Source organism: Camarhynchus parvulus, chromosome 25 (assembly GCF_901933205.1).
Source record: "Camarhynchus parvulus chromosome 25, STF_HiC, whole genome shotgun sequence".
In the NCBI taxonomy this organism is placed as follows: domain Eukaryota; kingdom Metazoa; phylum Chordata; class Aves; order Passeriformes; family Thraupidae; genus Camarhynchus; species Camarhynchus parvulus.
The window spans coordinates 1947733-1973454 of NC_044595.1; the positions used below are offsets into that span (position 1 = coordinate 1947733).

General features: G+C 50.5%; 2 protein-coding genes across 4 annotated transcripts; both read right to left on the bottom strand.

The window, feature by feature from the left end:
* Positions 1-448: 448 nt before the first annotated feature.
* On the bottom strand, positions 449-10870 carry ENSA (endosulfine alpha). Of its 2 annotated transcripts, XR_004061382.1 has the most exons (4): positions 10718-10870; positions 8258-8386; positions 990-2071; positions 449-906 (listed from the first exon to the last, which is right to left on the bottom strand). XR_004061382.1 is itself a non-coding variant. In XM_030965296.1 (3 exons), the coding sequence occupies exons 1-3, from the start codon at positions 10772-10774 to the stop codon at positions 1901-1903; spliced, it is 357 nt and encodes a 118-aa protein (XP_030821156.1). In that variant the 5' UTR covers positions 10775-10870; the 3' UTR covers positions 449-1900. The 2 variants fall into 2 exon arrangements, 1 of the variants encoding a protein (XP_030821156.1); XM_030965296.1 differs by having other exon boundaries at positions 449-2071.
* A 460-nt stretch (positions 10871-11330) lies between these two features.
* On the bottom strand, positions 11331-22626 carry GOLPH3L (golgi phosphoprotein 3 like). 2 transcript variants are annotated; one of them, XM_030965317.1, is made up of 5 exons: positions 22544-22626; positions 21271-21453; positions 15971-16102; positions 14653-14767; positions 11331-12631 (listed from the first exon to the last, which is right to left on the bottom strand). In XM_030965317.1, the coding sequence occupies exons 2-5, from the start codon at positions 21445-21447 to the stop codon at positions 12204-12206; spliced, it is 852 nt and encodes a 283-aa protein (XP_030821177.1). In that variant the 5' UTR covers positions 21448-21453; positions 22544-22626; the 3' UTR covers positions 11331-12203. The 2 variants fall into 2 exon arrangements, with proteins under 2 accessions (XP_030821177.1, XP_030821178.1); XM_030965318.1 differs by having other exon boundaries at positions 21271-21480; positions 22544-22615.
* Between the last annotated feature and the right edge of the window lie 3096 nt (positions 22627-25722).

The window sequence follows — 25722 nt, forward strand, 5'->3', positions numbered from 1 at the left end:
CTGCGTCCTGAGCTCCTCCTGCTGCTGCTGCATTCGGCTCCCAGCTCCCCCTGGCCAGAAGGGACAGAGAAACTGTCCCATGGCCTTGAGACACTCTGGCCAACAGCCAAGCCCCCCTGGCCAAATTCAGCCAAGCCCCTCTGGTTTTGTTCTGTCTGGTCAAATTCAGCCAAGCCCCTCTGGTTGTGTCCCTCTGGCCAAATTCAGCCAAGCCCCTCTGGTTGTGTCCCTCTAATCAAATTCAGCCAAGCCCTTCTGGTTTTATCCTTCTGACCAAATTCATCCAAAACCCTCTGGCCAAATTCATCCAAAACCCTCTGGCCAAATTCATCCAAAACCCTCTGGCCAAATTCATCCAAGCTCCCTGGCCAAATTCAGCCAAGCCCCTCTGGTTGTGTCCCTCTGGCCAAATTCAGCCAAGCCCTTCTGGCCAAATTCAACTCTGACCAAATTCATCCAAACCCCTCTGGTTTTGTCCCTCTGACCAAATTCAGCCAAGCCCTTCTGGTTTTATCCTTCTGACCAAATTCATCCAAAACCCCCTGGCCAAATTCATCCAAGCCCCCCTGGCCAAATTCAGCCAAGCCCCTCTGGTTTTATCCTTCTGACCAAATTCATCCAAACCCCTCTGGTTTTGTCCCTCTGGCCAAATTCAGCCAAGCTCCGCCAGCTGAGGTGGGGCACTACTCCCAAAGCACCCAAAGATGTTTCAAACTCTGCCCAGCCCCTCTCCCAAACCCTCTGGAAATGTTGTCTCCCTTGTGAGCTGAGCCAGGGACAGATCGCACACAGCTCAGCCCAACAACACCCCCCGGATTCTTTTTCACCTCGGCCAATTTCTTCACTTTGAAGCTCTAAAGCTCACACCTGACCGAGCCTTCAGAGCTGGGATCACATCTGTGAGACCTGGGATCACACTGCCAGGTCTGGGATCACAATTTCCAAATCTGGGATCACACTTTCCATATCTGGGATCACATCTGTGAGACCTGGGATCACACTGCCAGGTCTGGGATCACAATTTCCAAATCTGAGATCACATTTTCCAAATCTGGGATCACCTTTTCCAAATCTGGGATCACATTTTACAAATCTGGGATCGCATTTTCCAAATCTGGGATCACATTTTCCAAATCTGGAATCACACCTGCCAGATCTGGGATCACTTTCCAGATGTGGGATCACACTTTCCAGATCTGGGATCACACTTTCCAAATTTGGGATCCCACTTTTCAGACCTAGGATCCCACTTTCCAGGTCTGGGATCACTCCTTCTAAATCTAGGATCACAATTTCCAGATCTGGGATCACAATTCCAAATCTAGGATCACAATTTCCAGATCTGGGATCACACTTTCCAAATCTGGGATCACATTTGCAAATCTAGGATCACAATTTCCAAATCTGGGATCACCATTTCCAAATCTAGGATCACAATTTCCAGATCTGGGATCACATTTCCAAATCTAGGATCACAATTTCCAGATCTGGGATCCCACCTGCCAGATCTGGGATCACTCTCCCGCCCAGCTGGCTCAGTCTCTGGGACCCCAACCCCTGAAATCCCTTCCCACACCTCAGCCCTGCCCTCTCCCCTCCTCCAGGTGCCCCCTCTGCTCCTCTGGGGCTCTCCCAGCCAGGAAGGAGGCAAAGTTCCAGTGCCTCTGCGAGCCAGGACGGTTCCAAAGAGCAGCAAAATTAAGGCAAAGCCTCTCTGAGAGGAAGGGCCAGCCCAACCCTGCCCCCAGTCAGCTTTGGGGTGTGTTTGCTGGAAAAACTCAAACAACTACGTGGATTCTGGTGCTCCCATCCCTATGGTACAGTGAAATTCAATCCATTTAGCCAAAAAAAAAAAAAAAAAGGAGACAAAAAGAGGGGCAGCCCCCAGCTGGGAGTGCAGCTACCCTGCCAGCTTGCTGGTGACCAGTGAGGATTTCCTCTGGGGCAGGTCCTGGGGCGTGGGGATGTGGTCTCCTGTCACCAGGTTCTTGTCAGGCCCTGCACTTGGCAGCTGCTTGTTCTTCATCTTGGCCTTGGCCATGTTGTAGTCGCCAGAATCGAAGTATTTTTGCTGCAAGAGGGAGAAATGTTTGGGTTATTGGGAGTGCTGGAGCAGAGGGACAGCAGAGCCACGGGGAGCCTTTGGGGAGGGCTAAATTGGGATTGGGTGTGCAGGATTTGGGATTGGGTTTGGGAGTGGGATTGGGTTTGGGATTGGGTGTGGAGGAGCAGGGAACAGCAGAGCCCTGAGGAGCCTTTGGGAAGGGTTAAATTGGGATTGGGATTAGGATTGGGTGTGCAGGATTTGGGACTGGGTGTGCAGGAGTTGGGATTGGGATTGGGTTTGGGATTGGCTGTGCAGGAGCAGGGAACGGCAGAGCCACAAGGATCCCTTGGGGAGGGCTAAATTGGGATTGGGTGTGCAGGATTTGGGATTGGGATTGGATTTGGGATTGCCTGTGCAGGATTTGGGTTTGGGGTTGGCTGTGCAGGAGCAGGGGACAGCAGAGCCATGAGGATCCCTTGGGGAGGGTTAAATTGGGATTGGGATTAGGATTGGGTGTGCAGGATTTGGGATTGGGTGTGCAGGAGCAGAGGGACAGCAGAGCCACAGGGAAAAAAAGAAATCCAAGCTTGGGATGCTCAACACTTTCAAAGCACAGGTTTGCCTCAACACCCTTCAAATTCCACCTTGTCTCTGGTGCTTTTTATCCCTTTATCCCCTTCCCTTTATCCTTTTTATCCCTTTCCCTTTTTCCTTTTGGGGAGGGCTAAATTGGGATTGGGTGTGTAGGATTTGGGATTGACTGTGCAGGATTTGGGATTGGGGGTTGGGTGTGCAGGATTTGGGATTGGGTGGGCAGGATTTGGGATTGGGGTTGGCTGTGCAGGATTTGGGATTGGGGTTGGGTGTGCAGGATTTGGGATTAGGATTGGCTGTGCAGGATTTGGGATTGGGGTTGGGTGTGCAGGATTTGGGATTGGGGTTGGGTGTGCAGGATTTGGGATTAGGATTGGCTGTGCAGGATTTGGGATTGGGGTTGGCTGTGCAGGATTTGGGATTGGGGTTGGCTGTGCAGGAGCAGGGGAACAGCCGAGCCACAAGGATCCCTTAGGGAGTGCTGGGATTGCTCTGAACCAGGCCATGAGAAGATGACACAAGGGGAAATCCAGGCAGGGAGTTAGGCCAGGTTTAAAGGCCTTTGGCCCCCAGCCAGTGAGTCAGGCCAGGCCTGGGTGGCAGCTCCTGGGCCTGACTCAGGCACCTCTGACACAGAGCTGGGACCTTTGGATGGCGGGAGCAGCCCTGACCTACTGAGCCCGGGCACAGCAGGCACTGAGTGCAGGGAGGGAGAAACTTCTGGAATGCTGGGATCACATCTGTGAGAGCTGGGATCACATCTGTGAAATTTGGGATCACACTGCCAGGTTTGGGATCACATCTGTGAGATTTGGGATCACACCTGCCAGGTTTGGGATCACACCTGTGAGATTTGGGATCACACTGCCAGGTTTGGGATCACATCTGTGAGGGCTGGGATCACACCTGCCAGGTTTGGGATCACACCTGAGAGATCTGGGATCACACTGACTGGTTTGGGATCACATCTGCCAGGTTTAGGATCACACTGACTGGTTTGGGATCACATCTGCCAGATCAGGGATCACTTTTCAGATCTGGGATCACACTGACTGGTTTGGGATCACACCTGTGAGATTTGGGATCACACCTGCTGAGCCAGAGCCTCACAACATCCTCTGCACTGGGATGATGAGCCAGGCCTACAGAGCCAGGACTTTTGGGATGATGAACCAGGAGTTTTGGGATGATAAGCCAGGCCTAGAGACCCTAGAGACAAGACTTTTGGGGTGAGCCAGGCTGACACAGCCAAGACTTTTGGGATGATGAGTCAGGCCTACAGAGCCAGGACTTTTGGGATGAGCCAGGCCTAGAGAAACAGGACTTTTGGGGTGAGGAGCTAGGGGTGACAGAGCCAGGACTTTTGGGGTGAGGAGCTAGGGGTGACAGAGCCAGGACTTTTGGGGTGGCTGAACCAGGAGTTTTGGGACGATGAGCCAGGCCTAGAGAGACAGGACTTGTAGGATGGTGAACCAGGACTTTTGGGATGATAAACCAAGCCTAGACAGACAGGACTTTTGGGATGAGCCAGGCCTACAGAACCAGGACTTTTGGGATGATGAGCCAGGCCTAGACAGACAGGACTTCTGGGGTGAGCCAGGTGACACAGGCAGGACTTTAGGGATGAGCCAGAGTGACAAAGGCAGGACTTTGGGAATGATAAACCAGGCTGACACAGGCAGGACTTTTACCCCAGAGAACAAAGCCTGGCTGCTGCCAAGGCCCTTCCTGCACCACCCCAGCTGCAGGGCCAAGGCTGGGGGCACCTCCCAGCTCAAAGGGCATCCCAGGGCCAATCCCACACATCCCATCCCATCCCATCCCATCCCATCCGTCAGCAGGACTCTGCTCCTTGCCAGCACTGCCCTGCAGGGGCTGCAGAGCCTGCTCCTGTCCTCGGGCCTAAGGAAAACCTGTCCCAGCTTTGAGCTGGTGATGAGCCAGGCTTACAGGGCCGGGACTTTTGGGATAAAGCACGCCTACAGAAACAGGACTTTTGGGATGATGAGCCAGGACTTTTGGGATAAAGCAGGCCTACAGAAACAGGACTTTTGGGATGGTGAGCCAGGACTTTTGGGATAAAGCAGGCCTACAGAAACAGGACTTTTGGGATGGTGAGCCAGGTTTACAGAGCCAGGACTTTTGGGATGGTGAACCAGGATTTTTGGGATGAGCCAGGACTTTTGGGATGAGCCAGGCCTAGAGAAACAGGACTTTTGGGATGGTGAGCCAGGTTTACAGAACCAGGACTTTTGGGATTAGCCAGGCTTACAGAGCCAGGACTTTTGGGATGGTGAACCAGGATTTTTGGGATGAGCCAGGACTTTTGGGATGAGCCAGGCCTAGAGAAACAGGACTTTTGGGATGAGGAGCTAGGGATGACAGAGCCAGGACTTTTGGGATGGTGAACCAGGATTTTTGGGATGAGCGAGGCCTACAGAAACAGAACTCTTGGGATGATGAGCCAGGACTTTTGGGATGAGCCAGGCTTACAAAGACAGGATTTTTAGGATCAGCCAAGCTTACAGAGCCAGGACTTTTGGGATGAGCCAGGCCTACAGAAACAGGACTTTTGGGATGATGAACCAGGCTTACAGAGCCACAACTTTTGGGATGATGAACCAGGACTTTTGGGATGAGCCAGGCTGACAAAGCGAGGACTTTTGGGATGGTGAGCCAGGACTTTTGGGATGATGAGCCAGGCCTACAGGGACAGGATTTTGGGGATGAGCCAGGCTTACAGAGCCAGGATTTTTGGGGTGAGCCAGGCCTACAGGGACAGGACTTTTGCCCCAGAGAACAGAGGGATCCCATCTGCGAGATGATTCAGAGCTCAGTCCTAATAAAAAACCCGTCCCAGGTTTACACAGCCAAGTTTAGAACGGACCTGGCCCTGGTCAGGGCTGTACCTTGGGAATAACAAGAAAGCAGGAAGGGGAAAAAAGGGATTTTGCAGATGGAATTGTGGCCAGAGGAGTGAGAGGATGTGAGAGAATCTGTGTCAGGGAGGAAGGAGGGGCAGGAGAAGCTTGAGGTGAAATTCCCTGGCAGCCCATGGGGAGCAGAGACCCCACCACCTCTCAGGTGCCTTTTTTGGATTTATTTGCCTTCCTTTTTAGCTCTGATTTGAAAATTAATTAAATAAACGAATGAAACTATTAATTAATCATTAAATGAAATGAATTCATTACTAAATTAAATTAATAAGCAATACATTTCTTTGGAATTAAATTTAATTTAAAATTTTAAATTTTTTTCCCCATTCTCCCCCATTTTCCCCTCAAATTTCCCATTATTTTTCCCATTTTTTCCCCCTAGCTTGCCTTTTTTTTCCCCCATTTTTCCCTGGATTTTTCCCATTCTTTTCACCATTTCCCCCCAGGTTTCTCTTTTTTATCCCCCAGTTTCCCACGGTTTTTCCCTTTTGCCACGATTTTTTTTTCTTTTTTCCCTCATATTTCCCAATTTTTTTTTCCCCTTTTTCCTTTCCCCACTTTCTCTTTTTTTTTTTTTCCCACGGTTTTTCCCACCACTTTTTTTTTTTTCCCCATTCTTTCCCCAAATTTCCCAATTTTTTCCCCCAGTTTTTTCCTATTTTTTCCCCATTTTCCCCCCAGATTTCTCTTTTTTTTCCCCCCAATTTCCCACAGTTTTTCCCTTTCTTGCCACCTTTTTTTTTTCTTTTTTTCCCCATATTTTCCAATTTTTTTCCCCAGTTTTTTCTCTTTTTTTTCCCATCTTTTTCCCCATTTCCCCCCCACGTTTTCTTTTTTTTCCCCCAATTTCCCACGGTTTTTCCCACCATTTTTTCCCTTTTTTCCCCAGTTTTTTCTCCTTTTTTCCCATCTTTTTCCCCATTTTTTCCCCCCAGGTTTCTCTTTTTTTCCCCCCAATTTCCCACGGTTTTTCCCTTTTTGCCACCATTTTTTCCCTTTTTTCCCCATATTTCCCAATTTTTCCCCCAGTTTTTCCTATTTTTCCCCATTTTCCCCCAGATTTCTCTCTTTTTTCCCCCCCAATTTCCCACAGTTTTTCCCTTTCTTGCCACCATTTTTTCCCTTTTTTCCCCATATTTCATTTTTTCTTTTTTTTTTCCCCATTTTTCCCCAGGTTTTCTTTTTTTCCCCCATTTCCCACGATTTTTCCCTTTTTTTCCCCATTTTTTTTTTTTCTCCTTTTTTCCCATTTTCTTTTTCCCCATTTTTCCCCATTTTTTCCCCATTTTTCTTTTCCCCCCCAATTCCCCACGGTTTTTCCCACCATTTTTTCCCCTTTTTTCCCCATTCTTTCCCCAAATTTCCCAATCTTTTCCCCCATTTTTTTCTCTTTTTTTCCCCATTTTTTCCCCATTTTCCCCGATTTCTCTTTTCCCCCCCCCCCAATTTCCCACGGTTTCCCTTTTTTGCCACCATTTTTTCCCTTTTTTCCCCATATTTCCCAAATTTTCCCCAGTTTTTTCTATTTTTTTTCCCATCTTTTTCCCCATTTCCCCCACGTTTCTCTTTTTTCCCCAATTTCCCACGGTTTTTCCCACCATTTGTTCCCTTTTTTCCCCAGTTTTTTCTCCTTTTTTCCCATCTTTTTCCCCATTTTTTCCCCCCAGGTTTCTCTTTTTTTCCCCCCAATTTCCCACGGTTTTCCCTTTTTGCCACCATTTTTTCCCTTTTTTCCCCATTCTTTCCCCATATTTCCCAATTTTTTCCCCAGTTTTTTCCTATTTTTTCCCCATTTTCCCCCCAGATTTCTCTTTTTTTCCCCCCCAATTTCCCACAGTTTTTCCCTTTCTAGCCACCATTTTTTCCCTTTTTTCCCCATATTTCCCAATTTTTTTCCCCCATTTTTTCCCCATTTTTCCCCAGGTTTCTCTTTTTTTTCCCCCCAATTTCCCACGATTTTCCCCTTTTTTGCCACCATTTTTTTTTCTTTTTTCCCTCATATTTCCCAATTTTTCCCCCAGTTTTTTCCCATTTTTTCCCCATTTTTCCCCCACGTTTCTCTTTTCCCCCCCCAATTCCCCACGGTTTTTCCCACCATTTTTTCCCCTTTTTTCCCCATTCTTTCCCCAAATTTCCCAGTTTTTTCCCCCATTTTTTTCTCTTTTTTTCCCCATTTTCTTTTCCCCCATTTTCCCTTTTTTTCCCCATTTTTCCCTTTTTCCCAATATTTCCCAATTTTTGCCACCATTTTTTTTTCCCTTTTTTCCCCATTTTTCCCAAATTTTTCCCCTTTTTCCTTTTTCCCCAGTTTTTTCTCTTTTTTCCCATCTTTTTCCCCATTTTTCCCCCAGTTTCTCTTTTTATCCCACTTTTTCCCTTTTTCCACCACCTTTTTTTCCCTTCTTTCCCCATTTTCCCTTTTTCCCCAGTTTTTTTTTTCTCCCCTTTCTTTTTTCCCCATTTCCCACAGTTTTTCCCTTTTTCCCCCATTTTTTCTTTTTCCCCATTTTTCCCATTTTCCCCATTTTTCCCCCATCCCCCCCCTCCTTTTCCCCTTTTTCCACCTTTTTTTTTTTTTCCCTCATATTTCCCAATTTTTCCCCAGTTTTTTCCCCATTTTTTCCCCATTTTTTCCCCACTTTCAGGCCAGAGTGGGCTGAGCCCTGGGCCCCTCACTCACCCCTTTCTGCAGCCTCTTCATGAGGAAATCGGAGCCCCCAGGTTTCTGGCCCAGGTTGGGATATTTGGCCTTGAGCTTGGCCTCCTCTGCCCTCTCGGGGGAAATGGCTTTGTCCTTCTCCTGAGAGTCCTAAAACACACAAAGAAATCCAAAATTAATGATTCAGTAACATTTCTATTATTTATTACCTCAGTAATATTATTAACTAAATTATTTTTTTATATTTATTTATATTTATTAACTAAATTAAAATTAATTTCATAAAATTTCCATTATTTTATTATTAATTTATATGTGTTAATTGAATTAAAATTCATTAAATGACATAAATTTTATTTATTATTTAAATTATTTATTAATAATATTTATAATTAAAAATAAATTAAATGACATTATTACATTCTTCATTTCTATTTATTATTTAAGTTTAAATTTATTTAATGAAATTTCCATTATTTTATTATTAATTTAGATGTGTCCGTTAAATTAAAATTTATTAAATGACATTATTACATTCTTCATTTCTATTTATTAATTAAATAGAATTCTATTTAATTAATTCTATTTATTCATTATTTACATTATCACATTATTCATTTCCATTTATTATTTAAATTAAAATTTATTAATGAAATAAAATTTACATTATTACAATATTAATCTACATTTATTACTTAAATTCAAATGTATTTATTGAAGAAAACTGACATTACTTATTACATTATTAATTTATATTCGTTAAAATTTATTTATTAAATGAAATGTACATTATTTATTTACATTTATTTATTAAGTTAAACTCTATTTATTAAATAAAGCTTACATTATTTATTACTTACATGATCAATTAATGTTTACATTTGTTTATTAAATTAAAATTTATTTAATAAATGAAATTTACATTATTTCTTTTGGGAAGGAATTCCTGGATTTGGGTCTGCTGGGAAGAATTTTGGGGATCCTGGGCAGGATTTTGGGGGTGCCAGGCAGGATTTGGGGATCCTGGGCAGGATTTGGGGGTCAGGGGGGTCTGAGAGCAGCACCCAAAGCTTTGTGCCCTGAAAGCACTGCAGGGTCTGTGAGTGCTGCCCGGAGCTCCCAGTGACCCCAATCGCATCCCAGTTACACCATCCATCCCAGTGACCCCCATCGCATCCCAGTGACCCCAATCACATCCCAGTGACCCCAATGCCATCCCAGTGACCCCAATCGCATCCCAGTGACCCCAATCACATCCCAGTGACCCCAATCGCATCCCAGTGACCCCAATCACATCCCAGTGACCCCAATCGCATCCCAGTGACCCCCATCCCATCCCAGTTACACCATCCCAGTGACCCCAATCCCATCCCAGTGACCCCATCCATCCCAGTTACCCCAATCGCATCCCAGTGACCCCATCCATCCCAGTGACCCCATCCATCCCAGTTACCCCCATCCCATCCCAGTTACCCCCATCCCATCCCAGTGACCCCAATCCCAGTTACCCCATCCATCCCAGTGACCCCAATCCCATCCCAGTTACCCCAATCCCATCCCAGTGACCCCCACATCCCAGTGACCCCCATCCCATCCCAGTGACCCCAATCCCAGTTACACCATCCCAGTGACCCCAATCCCATCCCAGTTACCCCATCCATCCCAGTGACCCCAATCCCATCCCAGTGACCCCCAATCCCAGTGACCCCAATCCCATCCCAGTGACCCCAATCCCATCCCAGTGACCCCAATCCCAGTTACCCCAATCCCAGTTCCCCAATCCCAGTTACCCCACCCATCCCAGTGACCCCATCCATCCCAGTTACCCCAATCCATCCCAGTCACCCCAATCCCATCCCAGTACCCCCCCCCATCCCACCACCCCCATCCCATCCCAGTCACCCCAATCCCAGTTACCCCATCCCAGTGACCCCATCCATCCCAGTGACCCCAATCCCAGTTACCCCAATCCCAGTTCCCCAATCCCAGTTCCCCCAATCCCAGTTACCCCAATCCCAGTTACCCCAATCGCATCCCAGTTACACCATCCCAGTTACCCCAATCCCATCCCAGTTACCCCATCCCAGTTACCCCAATCCCACTTACCCCATCCCAGTCACCCCATCCCAGTTACCCAATCCCAGTCACCCCATCCATCCCAGTTCCCCCATCCATCCCAGTTCCCCCACTCCCCCCACCCCAGGTTAATCCCAGCCCCCTCCCACCCCCGTTACCCCATCCCGGGTCCATCCCGGGCCCCCCTCAATCCCACCCCACCGACCCCACGCACCCCCCACGCCGCCATCGCGCCTAATCCGGAAGTCCCGCCCAACCCCAGCCCCCGTAGCCAATCAGAGTCGGGATTTCGCAAGACGGACAATAGAAATAACCAATCTCCGCTTAGGACTGGAAAGAGGGACGTGCAGCCGAGCCAGTGGGAGCCCGCCCGACATCCCCTCCGTCCCCCGGGGGTTCCCCCACCTGTTTCTCCTGCCCGGTCTCCTCCGTGAAGGCGCCGGTACCGAGCGGGGCTGCCATGGCGGCGAGGGGGGGGCTCTGCGCTCCCTCCGCTGCGTCCGGCCCCGCGCCCTGCTCCAAAATGGCCGCCACCGCCTCCACCGCCTCAGCTGCGTGACGGACAGCAGCTCTACCCAATGAGCGCAGAGAATCGGCCGCAGTGACATCACACCCGACCAATCAGTGCGCGCGGGAGGCGTGGCACTGAGAGGAGGCGGTGCGAGCAAAAGGGCGTGGCAACAATGACTGGCATTAGCAGCGGCCAATGGAAAGCGAGAAACATCGAGTGGGCGGGGAAACAGGCGGGGCTTCTCCGGTCCCGCAGTACCGCGGGTTCGAGACCGGGGCGGGGAGGGTGCGGAGACACCGCGGAGATGCGGGGACACCGAAAAGCCCCAAAAGCGCCCCCGGAAAGGGAAAGGGGCCTGGGGGAGGAGGGAGCTCACCCCCACCCATCAGCTAAAACCACCCGCAGCTCATGTCACCGGCGTCACCCTGGGGACATCCCGACCCTCCCGGCAATGCCAACGCTGGCAGCCGCACCCACTGAAACACGGACACAGCCCGGGCTGCAGAGAAATATTTCAGTTTTAAGTGAACTACAGGAGAATAAAGTGGGGGAGGAAGGAAGGAAGGGGGTTGTGAACAAAAATAATCACAGTTTCACTTGGTTCTTCTCACTAGAAAGAGCAGCTGAGCCATGGGGGCACAGCCTGGGGGGTTCTGGGCGCCCAACACCCCCAAACCACCCCAGGAGGCTGTGAGCTCTTCAGGGGCACCCCCAGAGCTGCCAGGCAGGAGCTGGCTGTGGGAGAGGCACCCAGGAGCCCCGTCTGTGCCAGGGTTTGGCCTCTTGGAGCAGCTGCTGGGCCACCCCAAACTCTGCCACCCCAAACTCTGCACTGGCCTCAGAAGGAAATGCCCAAGGGCAAGGAGTGAAGAGCTGCTGCCACCTCTCCCTGGAGGCACCACGGGGCTCTGGTGCTGGTCCTGGTGGGTTCTCACCTCCCAGCCCCACCTGGGGAGGGGAAAAGCAAAAATCCCCTGGTCCCTCCCCAGGCTGAGCCCATCCAGCGCCCCAGGAACCCCAGGTCCTCATGGGGAGAGGGTTCCCCTTGGTGGGACCCATCAAGGATCTCCTCCACACCATGTGAGGAGTGTTTAGGACTTATTGAAGGCCACCAGCACAGCCCAGATCATCTCCATGCCCCTGGCTTGGAGCTCCAGCTCCAAGCTCCAGGTCCAGGCTCCTCTGGGGAGAGGGTTCCCCTTGGTGGGACCCATCAATGATCTCCCCCACACCACGTGAGGATGGGTTTAGGACTTATTGAAGGCCACCAGCATGGCCCAAATCATCTCTGTGTTCCTGCCTTTGGCACCTTTCAAGTCCAGGTCCCTCTGGGGAGACCCCAGGGTGGAACCCCACGATGGGACCCACCAAGGAGAGGTTTTAGGACTTATTGAAGGCCGCCAGCACAGCCCAGATCATCTCCGTGCCCCTGCCCTTGGCAGCCTCCACCTCAGGGTCCATATCCAGCAGGTCCTTGGTCCTGTTCATGGCCACGTCGTACTTGTCGTCGGCCAGGCTGGCGAAAACGTTCTCCAGCACGTCCGAGGCGTGGGCCAGCACCAGCAGGGCCAGGGTCCTGCGCTCCATGCGCTGGGGCTCGTTGACCCAACGCTCCAGGACGCTCTCCTGGAGCCTCTTGAGCAGGCGCTGCTTCTCGGAGGCGTTGCAGACGGGGTGCGTGGTCATGTCGAAGAGGAGGAAGTTCTGCTTCTCCGTGGTCAGGATGCCTTTCTCCACCAGAGCCTTGGCCAGGCGCTCCCGCACGTTGCGCAGCTGGTACTGCAGCTTGAAGGGGTTCCAGGTCTCTCCTGAGGGACACGAGGCTCTGGTCAAGGTTTGTTTGCCAATCCCAACGTCCTTCCACCCTTCCATGATGTCCTGCATGGACACTGGGCTCTGAGGTCCAAGATTTCCACCCAGCTCCCAGCCCAGAAAATCCTTCTCTGCCCCCACATTCAGCCTTCTCCTGCTCTCCTCATCTCCAGGGACCTCCAGGGATCCAGAGCCAGGCCAGGGAGGCTCTGGTCAAGGATTGTTTCCTACTCCCAGTGTCCTTCCACCCTTCCACGATGTCCTGCATGGACACCAGGCTCTGCCACAGGAGCTCTGAGGTCCAAGATTTCCACCATGCTCTCAATAAAAGGACATCCAGAAAATTCTACTCTGCCCTCACATTCAGCCTTCTCCTGCTCTCCTCATCTCCAGGGAACTTCAGGGATCCAGAGCCAGGCCAGGGAGGCTCTGCTCAAGGTTTATTTCCAAATTCCACTGTCCTTCCACCCTTCCATGATGTCCTGCATGCACACCTGGCTCTGATCCCTTGGCCTGACTCAGATCCTCCTGGCAAAGCTCCCAGTGGAGCTTGAGGAGAAATCCCAGGAGATCTCGGGGCAAATCCCTTCTCAAAGCCTCTTCCACCCATGGGTCACCCCAGGCTTGGTGAGACCTCAGCATTTGGATCCTCCAAAATGCTTCCCAGGAGCCCAAAATCCTCTTGAGGATCTGGAAATCCTCCCAGGAGACCCAAATCTTATCTGAGATCCTCCAAAATGCTTCCCAGGAGACCCAAACCCTACCTGGGACCCCCAAAATTCTTCCTGGGAGCCCCAAATCCTACCTGAGATCCCCCAAAATCCTTCCCAGGAGATCCAAATCCTACCTGGGACACCTCAGAATCCTCCAGTAGAACCTTCAAATTCTACCAGGACATCTAAATATCCCCCCAGGGTGATCTGGGAAGGGAAATCAGGGAATCATGGACAGGCCTGGAGAGGAATTTTGGAGGGATTTGAGAGTCCAGGGTGGTTTTGGGGTTCTCCCCTCTTTTTGGGGTTCCCTCACCACCAGATCCTGGAGCTCTGCATGTAGAGGGTGATGCTGGATGGATTTTGGTGGCTTTGGCTGGGTCTGAGGGATGTTTGCACAGCCCTGGAGAGGGACTTTAGAGAGGGGTTTTGGAGGGATTTGAGAGTCCAGGGTGGTTTTGGGGTTCTCCTCTCTTTTCAGGGTTCCTTCACCACCAGATCCTGGAGCTCTGCATGCAGAGGGTGATGCTGGACCTGGGATCCTTGATGGATTTTGGTGGCTTTGGCTGGGTCTGAAGGACATTTGGACAACCCTGGAGAGGAGTCTTGGAAGGTCCAGGCTGGTTTTGGGGCTTTCCCCTCTTTTTGGGGTTCCCTCACCACCAGATCCTGGAGCTCTGGATGCAGAGCATGACCCCGGATGGGTTTTGGTGGCTTTGGTTGGGTCTGGATGCAGAGAGGGACGCAGAGGGTGACCCTGGATGGATTTTGGTGGCTTTGGTTGGGTCTGGATGCAGAGGGTGACCCTGGATGGGTTTTGGTGGCTTTGGTTGGGTCTGGATGCAGAGAGGGACACAGAGGGTGACCCTGGATGGATTTTGGTGGCTTTGGTTGGGTCTGGATGCAGAGAGGGACGCAGAGGGTGACCCTGGATGGATTTTGGTGGCTTTGGTTGGGTCTGGATGCAGAGAGGGACGCAGAGGGTGACCCTGGATGGGTTTTGGTGGCTTTGGTTGGGTCTGCATGCAGAGAGGGACGCAGAGGGTGACCCTGGATGGATTTTGGTGGCTTTGGTTGGGTCTGCATGCAGGAGAGGGTACCCTGATGGGTTTTGGTGGCTTTGGTTGGGTCTGGACGCAGAGAGGGACGCAGAGGGTGACCCTGGATGGGTTTTGGTGGCTTTGGTTGGGTCTGGATGCAGAGAGGGACGCAGAGGGTGACCCTGGATGGGTTTTGGTGGGTCTCAGGGATGTTTGGAGAGCCCTGGAGGGAGCTGGGGTGGTGGAATTTCCACCTGGCCCTACCAGTGAGCAGCTCTATCCAGGTCTGCACCGTCTCCGCTGTCTCCGTGGCCTTGATGTGCCTGAGGGTCTCATCCAGCAGCACATCCCCAGTGGGGGCATCCGACTTCAGCAGCACCTGGGAGGAGCAGTAATGTAGAATATTAGCATATTGTAAACCTGTGGCATTGTAATATAATTTTATATCATTACAATTATATATGAATATATCATAGAATATATGAATATATTCTATTTATATTATATAATATTGTCATTTTGTGTCATTATTGTATAATATTGTCATGATATAATAATATAATATTCCATTAATATTATATAACACTACACTATTGTAATTTTGGAGGAAGGTATTATTATTATTATTATTATTATTATTATTATTATTATTATTATTATTATTATTATTATTATTATATAGTGTTATAATATTCCAATAATATTGGCTTTTTATAGTATTTCTATATAATATTGTATATTAGTATTAATATATTGTATATTAACATGACATTATCATATATAATAATTATATAATATAATTTTGGCTTTTTGTAAATATTACAATGGATTTTACACGTGACGTTAAAGTAACTTTGTTATAAAGATGTCATTTTTATTTCTGCTTTATAGTATATATCTCCCATTGTCCTTTTTTAAATTAAATTAATTATTAATTCATGATTAAACTAATCTAAAATATTTATTATTTATTTATTTTAATTTCCATTTTTCATTTTATTGTCATTTATTTTAATTTTTAATAGCTATCGACTTTTTTATTATTTATCTATTTAAATTTTAATTACGGATTCCAGTATTCATTTATTTAATTTTTTATTATTTAATTTTTTATTATTTATGGAAATTTTTATTATTTATTTAATTTTTATTATTTATTGAAATTTTAATTATTTGTTTAAATTTGTTATTATTTATTGAAATTTTTATTATTTATTTAAATTTTTTATTATTTATTGAAATTTTTATTATTTATTTAATTTTTATTATTTATTGAAATTTTAATTATTTATTTTATTATTACTTTAATTTTTTTATTTTTAATTATTCATTTATTTTCTTTTCATTTCTGATTTCTATTATTTACTTTCTTTTATGAATTTCTTTTTTATTCCTATTATTTCCTTCCTTTTTAATTGATTACTCATTTATTTTCTTCTTTTTTTTTTTTTAATTTCTTTTTAATTTTTATTTTATTATTTTTCCATTTTCACAAGAGACTGAGCACGTTTTTCACATCCCCCCGGGCAGGCTGGGGTGGGCAGCGCCCCAGCCCCTGCCAGGGCTCCTGCAGCAGCCTGACCTTCCTCTCCAGCAGCCTCTTCTTCCTCAGGGCCAGCGGCTCCAGGCGGATGCGGCCGCGCAGAGCCAGCTCGATGAGGATCCCGCCCCGCAGCCCCGAGGAGATGCAGTCGTTCCAGAACGAGGTGTAGCCCTGGGGAGAACAAGGCAGGGAATTTGTCCTCTCTGCTGCTCCTCATCCCTCCTGGACTGCTGGGATCCTGCCCACGAGTCTCCCCAAGGCTTCCAGATTTCCACGTTTCCCTGCACCTCTCTCCAAACCTTCCCAAATTTCCCTGCTCCTCACTCCAAACCTTCCCAAATTTCCCTGCACCTCTCTCCAAAGCTCCTCAGATTTCCCTGCTTCTCACTCCAAAGCTCCTCAGATTTCCCTGCTCCTCTCTCCAAACCTTCCCAAATTTCCCTGCTCCTCTCTCCAAACCTTCCCAAATTTCCCTGCTCCTCACTCCAAACCTTCCCAAATTTCCTTGCTCCTCTCTCCAAACCTTCCCAAATTTCCCTGCACCTGTCTCCAAAGCTCCTCAGATTTCCCTGCTCCTCTCTCCAAACCCTTCCCAAATTTCCAGATTTCCTGCTCCTTTCTCTCCAAAGCTTTCCAGATTTTCCTGCTCCTGTCTCTGCAAACCTTCCCACATTTCTCTGCTCCTTTCTCTTCAAACCTTCCCACATTTCTCTGCTCCTTTCTCTCCAAAGCTTTCCAGATTTTCCAGCTCCTGTCTCCCCAAAGCTTCCCTGCTCCTTTCTCTGCTCCTGTCTCTCTAAACCTTCCCACATTTCCCTGCTTCTTTCTCTAAATCTTCCCAGATTTCCACATTTCCCTGTCCCTGTTTCTTCAAACCTTTCCAGATTTCCCTGCTCCTGTCTCTGCTCCTTTCTCTCCAAACCTTTGCAGATTTTCCTGCTCCTGTCTCCCCAAAGCTTCCCACATTTCTCTGCTCCTTTCTCTCCAAACCCTTCCATATTTCCAGATTTCCCTGCTCCTTTCTCTCCAAAGCTTTCCAGATTTTCCTGCTCCTGTCTCTGCAAACCTTCCCACATTTCTCTGCTCCTTTCTCTTCAAACCTTCCCACATTTCTCTGCTCCTGTCTCCCCAAATCTTCCCAGATTTCCACATTTCCCTTCTCCTGTCTCCCCAAATCTTCCCAGATTTCCACATTTCCCTTCTCCTGTCTCTCCAAAGCTTCCCAGATTTCCACATTTCCCCATTCCTGTGTCCAAACCTTGCCAGATTTCCCTCCTCCTTTCTCTCCAAGCCTTCCCAGATTTCCACATTTCCCTGCTCCTGTCTCTCCAAAAATTCCCAGATTTCTCTGTTTCTGTCTCTGCTCTTTCCTCTCCAAACCTTCCCAGATTTCCCTGCTCCTGTCTCTGCAAACCTTCCCAATTTCCACATTTCTCTGCTCCTTTCTCTCCAAATTTTCCCGACTTTCCCTGCTCCCATCTCTCCAAACCTTCCCACATTTCTCTGCTCCTTTCTCTCCAAAGCTTCCCAGATTTCCCTGCTCCTGCCTGATCATAAAAAGAAGCAGCAAAAAAGGAAGAGAATTCCAAGTTCCAGAATGCACAGGACAGTTCTGGGCTGCAATTGCAGCCAGGGAGGAAAACAAAAAATCACCTGGAAAAGGCAGGGAGGGAATTTGCCCTGGGAATTTGCAGGGAGGGAATTTGCTGTTCCCTGAGCTTCAACAACATTCAAGTGATGCTTTCCAAGAGAGCTGGCTCTGCTTTGGAGAAATGGGGCAGCCCAGGTGACCTTTCCCTTCCCTTCCCTTCTTCCACTCCTCTTTCACTCCCTGACGAGAACAAAGCTCCATTGTTCGCTTCTCTTCCTTGCATTTCAGGCAAAGCAGGAGCAGCCAGGGCTCAGGGAGAGCCTCAGGGGGCTGGACTGGCACCTCAGGGGTGCCCAAGGGAAGGGTGACCCCAGTGGGATCACAGCCACCAAGGGCTGTTTGCAGGGAGACCCCAACACACCTGGAATAGGTTCCTGGTGGGAATTTCCACCTTTCTGCTCTTTCTTCCCTCCCTTTCTGCTGCTTTCTTCCCTCCCTTTCTGCTGCTCTTTCTGCTCCTTTTCTCCCCCCTTTCTGATGCTTGCTTTCTTCCCTTTCTGCTCTTTACTTCCTCCTTTTCTGCTGCTTTTTCTGCTGCTTTCTTTCCGCCTTTTCTGCTCCTTCTTTCCCCCCTTTCTGCCCTTTTTTCCTCCTTTCTGCTGCTATTTTTCCTTCCTTTCTGCTCTTTTCCCCTCCCCTTCTGCTGCTCTTTTTGCTGCTTGCTTTCCTCTTTTTCTGCTCTTTTTTTCTCCCTTCCTGCTGCTTTTTCTGCTGCTTTCTTTCCTTCTTTTCTGCTTTCTTTCCTCCCTTTCTTCCCTTTTTTCCTCCTTTCTGCTGCTCTTTCTGCTCTTTTCTCCCCCTTCTGCTGCTTGCTTTCCTCCTTTTCTGCCTTTTTTCTCCCTTTCTGCTGCTCTTTCTGCTCATTCCTTCCTCCCTTTCTGCTTTTATTTTCCTTCCCTTTCTGCTGCATTCTTTCCTCCCTTTCTACTCCTTCTTTCCTCCCTTCCTGCTGCTTTTTCTGCTGCTTTCTTTCCTCCTTTTCTGCTCTTTTTTCTCCCTTTCTGCTGCTCTTTCTGCTCCTTCCTTCCTTCCTCCCTTTCTGCTTTTCTTTTCCTTCCCTTTCTGCTGCTCTTTCTGCTGCATTCTTTCCTCCCTTTCTGCTTTTCTTTTCCTTCCCTTTCTGCTCCTTCTTTTCTCCCTTCCTGCTTTTCTTTTCCTTCCCTTTCTGCTGCTTTCTTCCTTCCCTTTCTGCTGCTTTCTCTGGATGGAAAACAAGGAGGGAAGGACCCAAAAGCCCTCAGGAGCCTGCAGAAAAAGTGAACCCCTCCCCAAGGCAAACAGGCTGGGAACCCCCAGCCCTCCCCCAGGGAAGGTTTTCCCTCTCCAGGGGTGAATTCCCATCCCCTGTGGCTCTGTTTGAGCAGCACATGTGGACACTGGGCTTGCCCAGCACAGAGAACCATAAAAGAAATGAAGATTTTTATTTGCTTTCTCCACTTCCTTGTGCAGGAACACAAAGCAACCTTTCATCCCTGCCCTCCTGGTTTCCTTTCCTGGATTTTGCTCCTGGCTTTTACAAACAAGTTCTCCAGGAAAGGGTGTGAAGTTGAGCAAAGGTTTCAATTTCCTGGCCTCAAGGGCACGTTACCCCTAGGAAATTTGAAATTCCAAAGCTCCTGGGTTATTTCCAGCTTGTGGAATCAGACTGGTTATAAAAGCCAGGCTGGTTTGCAGCCAGGTCCTCCTACATGGACAGACTGGTACTTTAAATAATGAAATTACACCGTGAGCTCATTGAATTTGGCAAAAATCATCTTGTTTTTCCCCCAGTCATCAAAGCATGAGCGAACACCTGAGCTGTGAAAACAGAGCCCAGCTCAGGGCCAGGCTGCTGCTGCCTCTGGTTGTGAGCTACAGGAATGTGGAAGGACAGGATGGAATAATAAAAAAAAAAAAGCACAGTTTGACAAGGTTTTTTTCCCGTATTTGTTGTGCTCTCCCAGGTTCCTGGTGGCTGAAGGGCCGTTCCCAGGATACATTAACCAAGAACACCAAACACAGCCCAGGAAAAACGCAGCCCATGGCACCCCACTCCCAGGCTGCTCTCAAATATTTGCTCCAGGATTATTTGCATTGTGTTCCCTTTACAGCCCCGAGCTCCTGCCACTTCCTAGTTGGCTCCTAGATCTTATCTGGGGCTCTGAAACAGGACAGCCCCAGCCCTTGTCACTGTCACAGCCTGGGCTGCATCCGTGTGACAGCTCAGCACCAGCTGGGACCGGCCCAGAACTGCAGAGCCCTGCTGCAAAGAAGGTTCTGGCACCTCACAAAGGTTTAATTCCACCCCTGAGGGATGAAGAGAATGAAGAGGAGGAGGATATTCACCTCAGCTCCTCAGGGTGGGAGACAGGCTCACACAGGAATCATGGAATAGTTACAGCTGGAAAAGATCTCCAGGATCATTGAGTTCAATCTTGACCAAAGTGGGCTCCTGGAGCTGGAAAGCCTCTCTGGAAGCTTCTGCTCTGCCACTGGCACCCCAAGAAGCACTTTGGGCACCTGGTTGGCTTCCCCTGGTCTGCAATTCCCCATCCACTCATCAGGAATAGCAGATTTTAGAACTGTGGAATGGTTTGGGTTGGAAGGGACCTTAAAGATCAACTGTGATGGCAGGGACAGGTTCCACCTGGCCTGAGCCACTCCCAGGGATGGGGCAGCCGAGGAATAACCTGTGCCAGGGCCTCACCACCCTGCCAGCCAAAGATTTCCCCGAGCTGATGCAGGAGATGGATGCAGGGGTGAAGTCAAGGCACAAACAGCTCAGAGAACCCCACACCAGGCATCTTCCCCTTCCAGGCAGAGCTGATAAACCAGTTCCTAGCAGCTGATAAGCACAAACCAATTCTGCTTGACCAGGATCCCCTTCCCCAAGGGTGACAGGCACACAGGAGGAGCTGCCACAGTGACATTCCCACCCAGAGCTGCCCATGCCCAGCCCTGCCTGGCCCAGCAAGGCAGCAGAGATGCAGCTCCTGTTCCCTGCCCACTGTGGCTCCACACTCAGCCTGTGCCTGCTCCCAGCTCCCAGCTGACTCTGCTGCCCTCTGCCTCTTCCCTCAAGAGCCACCTCTGTTCTTTCCCCCGTGGATTTTTAAAGAGCAGAGCAGCGCTCACGGTGTCCCCGTGTGCCAGCTGCTGCTTTGGGGCTGCAGGGGAGGATGTTCACCCTCCTTCTACCCATGGCTTCAGCCCTGGAAAGAAAAACCCCTCTCTGTTTCGTACACCCACACCTCCTGCCACTGTCCCCAAGGCAGAGCTGCTGGGACAGCACTTATCAGCCACGTGCACAGCTCAGGTGCCATCTCCTGGCACAGGGAGCCCAGAGCAGCTGGCCCATCCCTGGAAGTGTCCAAGGCCAGGCTGGACAGGGCTTGGAGCAGCCTGGGATGGTGGAAGGTGTCCCTGTCCATGGTGAGGGTTTGGAACCTGATGAACTTTACAGTCCCTTCCAACACGCAGTGCCATGGCTCAGTTGAGGTGTTGGGGCATGGGTTGGACTCCATGATCTTTAAGATCTCTTCCAACTCAGTGATTCTGTGAATTCCATCCTACAATTCTGTGATTCCAAGCAGGTTCTAAGGGAGAACACTGAGAAGAACCCATCCAATCCCTTCTGCTGCTCCCTGAGAGCCTCGAGCCCAGCTTGACCACAGCACTGCCCACGTGCCACCTGCCCCACCAGCCTCACCTCCTTGTCCTTCAGCCCCAGGAGCAGCACCTCCTCCATGAGGGTCAGGCGGATGTCTTTGGAGTCATCGGGCTCGTCCTCGTTCAGCTCCCTGTCCGCAGCCTCCTCCTCGCCCTCCCCCTTCTTCTCGGAGCCCCGGCCCTCGGCCCGCCGGCCCCGGTGCGTCAGCGTCGTCATCTCCGGCTGCAGGGGCACGGAGGGCACGGGGTGCTGAGCACCGGGGGGGGCACGGGGCTGAGACCCCAGAGCCAAACCCCCAGACACAGAGGCAAACCCCTCCCACAGACCCAAACCCCAGACCCAGACCCAAACCACCTCCCACAGACCCAAACCCCTCCCACAGACCCAAACCCCAGACCCAGAGCCAAACCACCTCCCACAGACCCAAACCCCTCCCACAGACCCAAGCCCCCAGACCCAGAGCCAAACCCCTCCCACAGACCCAAGCCCCCAGACCCAGAGCCAAACCCCTCCCACAGACCCAAACCCCAGACCCAGACCCAAACCACCTCCCACAGACCCAAACCCCCAGACCCAGACCCAAACCACCTCCCACAGACCCAAACCCCCAGATCCAGACACAAACCCACTCCCCCAGAGCCAAACCCCCCTCCCCAGACCAAGAGGCGCTTATCCCTACTACCCCAGGATTTCCAGCTCCCTCAGACCCAAATCCCCACTCCTAGACCCAAATACCCAGACCAAGAGGCACTTGTCCCTTCTACCCCAGGATTTTCAGCTCCCCCAGACCCAAATCGCCTCCCCAGACCCAAACCCCCTTCCCCAGACCCCCATTCCCAGACCAAGACGTGCTCGTCCCTTCTACCCCAGGATTTCCAGCTCCCCCCTTTCCCGGGGCTGTCGGGGATCCCCGTCCCCCCTCATCGCTGGGCCGGTCGCAGCCCCGCGTTCTGAGGGGAGGAGCAGCAGAACCCCCGAGCCCCTGAGGCCGCACGGGCGGGTCCCGCACCCCCGGCAACGTCCCGGGACTGCCCCGTCCCACCGCCCCTGTGCCACCCCTCACGACCCCGGCCCGGCCCTGCCTCACCCCCTCGGGCTCTGACCATCCCTCACGGTCCCGGCCCGGCTCCATCCCACCGCCCCTGTCCCACCCCTCACGGCCCCGGCCCAGCTCCATCCCAGCCCCCGGCCCAGCCCCGCTCCATCCCGCTCGCCGCCGCAGCGCCCCGCGGGTGAAGATCCGCCCTCCCAAGGAGGGCTGGGGGCTGCCGAGGCCCCCCGCCCGCTGCCCGGTGCCGCTGCCCGGCCTCACCGCTGCCTGGTGGGTCCGCCCTCTCCGCTCCGGGGCCGCGGGCAGGAAAAGCCTCCGCGGGGCCGCCGCCGCTTCCTGGCCTCCGCTCGTCCCGCCCACGCCGCGGCTTCGACCAATGGGAGCCCGCGCGGGTCAGAGCAGCCAATGAGCGCGGCTCGGGTGCGTCAGGGGGCGGGACTTCCTACTGTCAGTCAGGGGGTGGCTCCGCCCGCGCCCGCGTGTCCTGTCCCGTGTCCCGTTCCCGTTCCAGTCCCGTCCTGTGTCCCATTCCGTGTCCTCTCCCCGCTACAGTCCCTTTCTGTGTCCTGTCCTGTGTCCCATCCCAATCCCGTTCCCGTCGCTGCTCCAGTCCCGTGTCCATCTCCGCTCCACTCCCGTCCTGTCCCGTGTCCCATTCCTTGTCCCATCCCATTCCCGTCCCGTGTCCCATTCCGTGTCAAATCCCGTTCCTGTCCCGTCCTGTCCCGTGTCCCATCCCATTCCCGTCCCGTGTCCCGTTCCCGCTCCAGTCCCGTCTCCCTCTCCCATCCCATTCCCGTCCTGTCCCGTTCCCATCCCGTCTCCCTCTCCCGTCCCGTCCCGCCGGTAACGGAACACGCCGCTCGAAGCTGAACGCCGTTTAATAGAGGAGCGATGACGAACGGACATTGTTCATTTAAAAGTCAAACCCGCCAAGGAACGTTCAGCTGTCCCCGCCCTGCCGGCGGGAGCGGCTTCACTCCCGTTCCCTGACAACGAACGGTTCGGGGCTGCGGGAGGGCTCGGCACCGGGTCCCTCCCGCCTTAAACCGTTCTGAGCACAGCCGGGCTCTCCCGGTGCTCCCCGGAACCGAGCTGAAGAGCCACCGATACCGAAATTCCTGCATTCTGGCAGGGAGCCTGGAATTTAAGGCATGAAGAGAGCTCGTTCTTCACCTGAGGATGGTGCTTCTGCTCTGGAAGAAATACAAAGCGTCCAACTCCTCCAGCTGTCCCGGTAGGAAAAGCAAAAACTGTAACTCCAAAAACTGTAACAGCCTGTAACTGACAGCCCAGCCCTGCGGAAAGCTCTGGAAATCACCCCAAAACTGGAGAGGTTCTGGGGCAGGCAGGTGCTCAGCTCAGAACCAGAGCCCAGAGGCACTGCTGAAACCTCGTGCTGGGGATGAATTTCCTCCATCACCATCAGGACCTGGAGCCAACCCACAAACCCCCCAAAAATCCAAGGATTTCTGGTCCTGTACAAAAGGAGTCTGGAATTCTTCAGCTGGGCTTGCTGACATTTTCCTTCCTTAAAAAACATCCCCATGAGACTGCAAATGGAGCAGAACAGATCCTTCAAACCAACAGTGAACAACCAAACAGGAGTGGAGAACTTGGGACAGCAGGAGATGGGCTACAAAAACTGCTCCTTGGGCTTCACATCCTTTTGGGCAATTAAAACTGTTCCTTGGAATTGCTGAGCTTCCTCCTTTGGGCAACTAAAACTGTTCCTTGGTCTTCCTCTTTTGGGGAACTAAAACTGCTCCTTGGAATTGCTGAGCTTCTTTTTGGGCAACTAAAACTGCTCCTTGGGTTTCATCCTTTTGGGCAACTAAAACTGTTCCTTGGGCTTGCTGAGCTTCATCCTTTTGGGCAACTAAAATTGCTCCTTGGGCTTCATCCTTTTGGGCAACTAAAACTGCTCCTTGGGCTTCATCCTTTGGGCAACTAAAACTGTTCCTTGGAATTCCTGAGCTTCATCATTTTGGGCAAAACTCCTAATTCTGAGCTCTTATCATTTTGGGCAACTAAAACTGCTCCTTGGTCTTCCTCTTTTGGGGAACTAAAACTGCTCCTTGGAATTGCTGAGCTTCATCCTTTGGGCAACTAAAACTGCTCCTTGGGCTTGCTGAGCTTCATCCTTTTGGGCAACTAAAACTGCTCCTTGGGCTTCATCCTTTGGGCAATTAAAACTGCTCCTTGGTCTTCCTCTTTTGGGGAACTAAAACTGCTCCTTGGAATTGCTGAGCTTCCTTTTGGGCAACTAAAACTGCTCCTTGGGCTTCATCCTTTGGGCAATTAAAACTGTTCCTTGGAATTCCTGAGCTTCATCTTTTGGGCAACTAAAACTGTTCCTTGGAACTGCTGAGCTTCATCCTTTGGGCAACTAAAACTGCTCCTTGGGCTTGCTGAGCTTCATCCTTTTGAGCAACTAAAACTGCTCCTTGGTCTTCCTCTTTTGGGGAACTAAAACTGCTCCTTGGAATTGCTGAGCTTTCCTTTTGGGGCAACTAAAACTGCTCCTTGGGCTTCATCCTTTGGGCAATTAAAACTGTTCCTTGGAATTCCTGAGCTTCATCATTTTGGGCAACTAAAACTGTTCCTTGGAACTGCTGAGCTTCCTCCTTTGGGCAACTAAAATTGCTCCCTGGGTTTCATCCTTTTGGGCAATAAAAAAATTTTTTTTTCTCCTTATTGGGCAACTAAAACTGTTCCTTGGAATTGCTGAGCTTCATCCTTTGGGCAACTAAAACTGCTCCTTGGGCTTCATCCTTTGGGCAATTAAAACTGTTCCTTGGAATTCCTGAGCTTCATCATTTTGGGCAACTAAAACTGTTCCTTGGAACTGCTGAGCTTCCTCCTTTGGGCAACTAAAATTGCTCCCTGGGTTTCATCCTTTTGGGCAATTAAAACTGCTCCTTGGTCTTCCTCTTTTGGGGAACTAAAACTGCTCCTTGGAATTGCTGAGCTTCATCCTTTGGGCAACTAAAACTGTTCCTTGGAATTCCTGAGCTTCATCATTTTGGGCAACTAAAACTGCTCCTTGGGCTTCATCCTTTGGGCAATTAAAATTGCTCCTGGTTTCATCCTTTTGGGAAACTCTCCCTGAGCTTCATCATTTTGGGCAACTAAAACTGTTCCTTGGAATTGCTGAGCTTCCTCCTTTGGGCAACTAAAACTGCTCCTTGGGCTCGCTGAGCTTCCTCCTTTTGGGCAGCACCTCCTGCCTGGAGGAGGGCTCAGCCTGGTGCAGCTGCCAAGGAAAACCAACAATGGGATTACAGGAGCTCTGTGGGGCCAGGACAGGGCACAGCCCACCCTCAGCAGGACAGAGCTGTGACACAGCCAGAGCCTCACCCCAGTGCCTGCCCAGATGTGCTGGGCCTGCAGGAACATCTGGATGCTATTTCCTGGCAGAACTGACCCAGTTAAAAAAA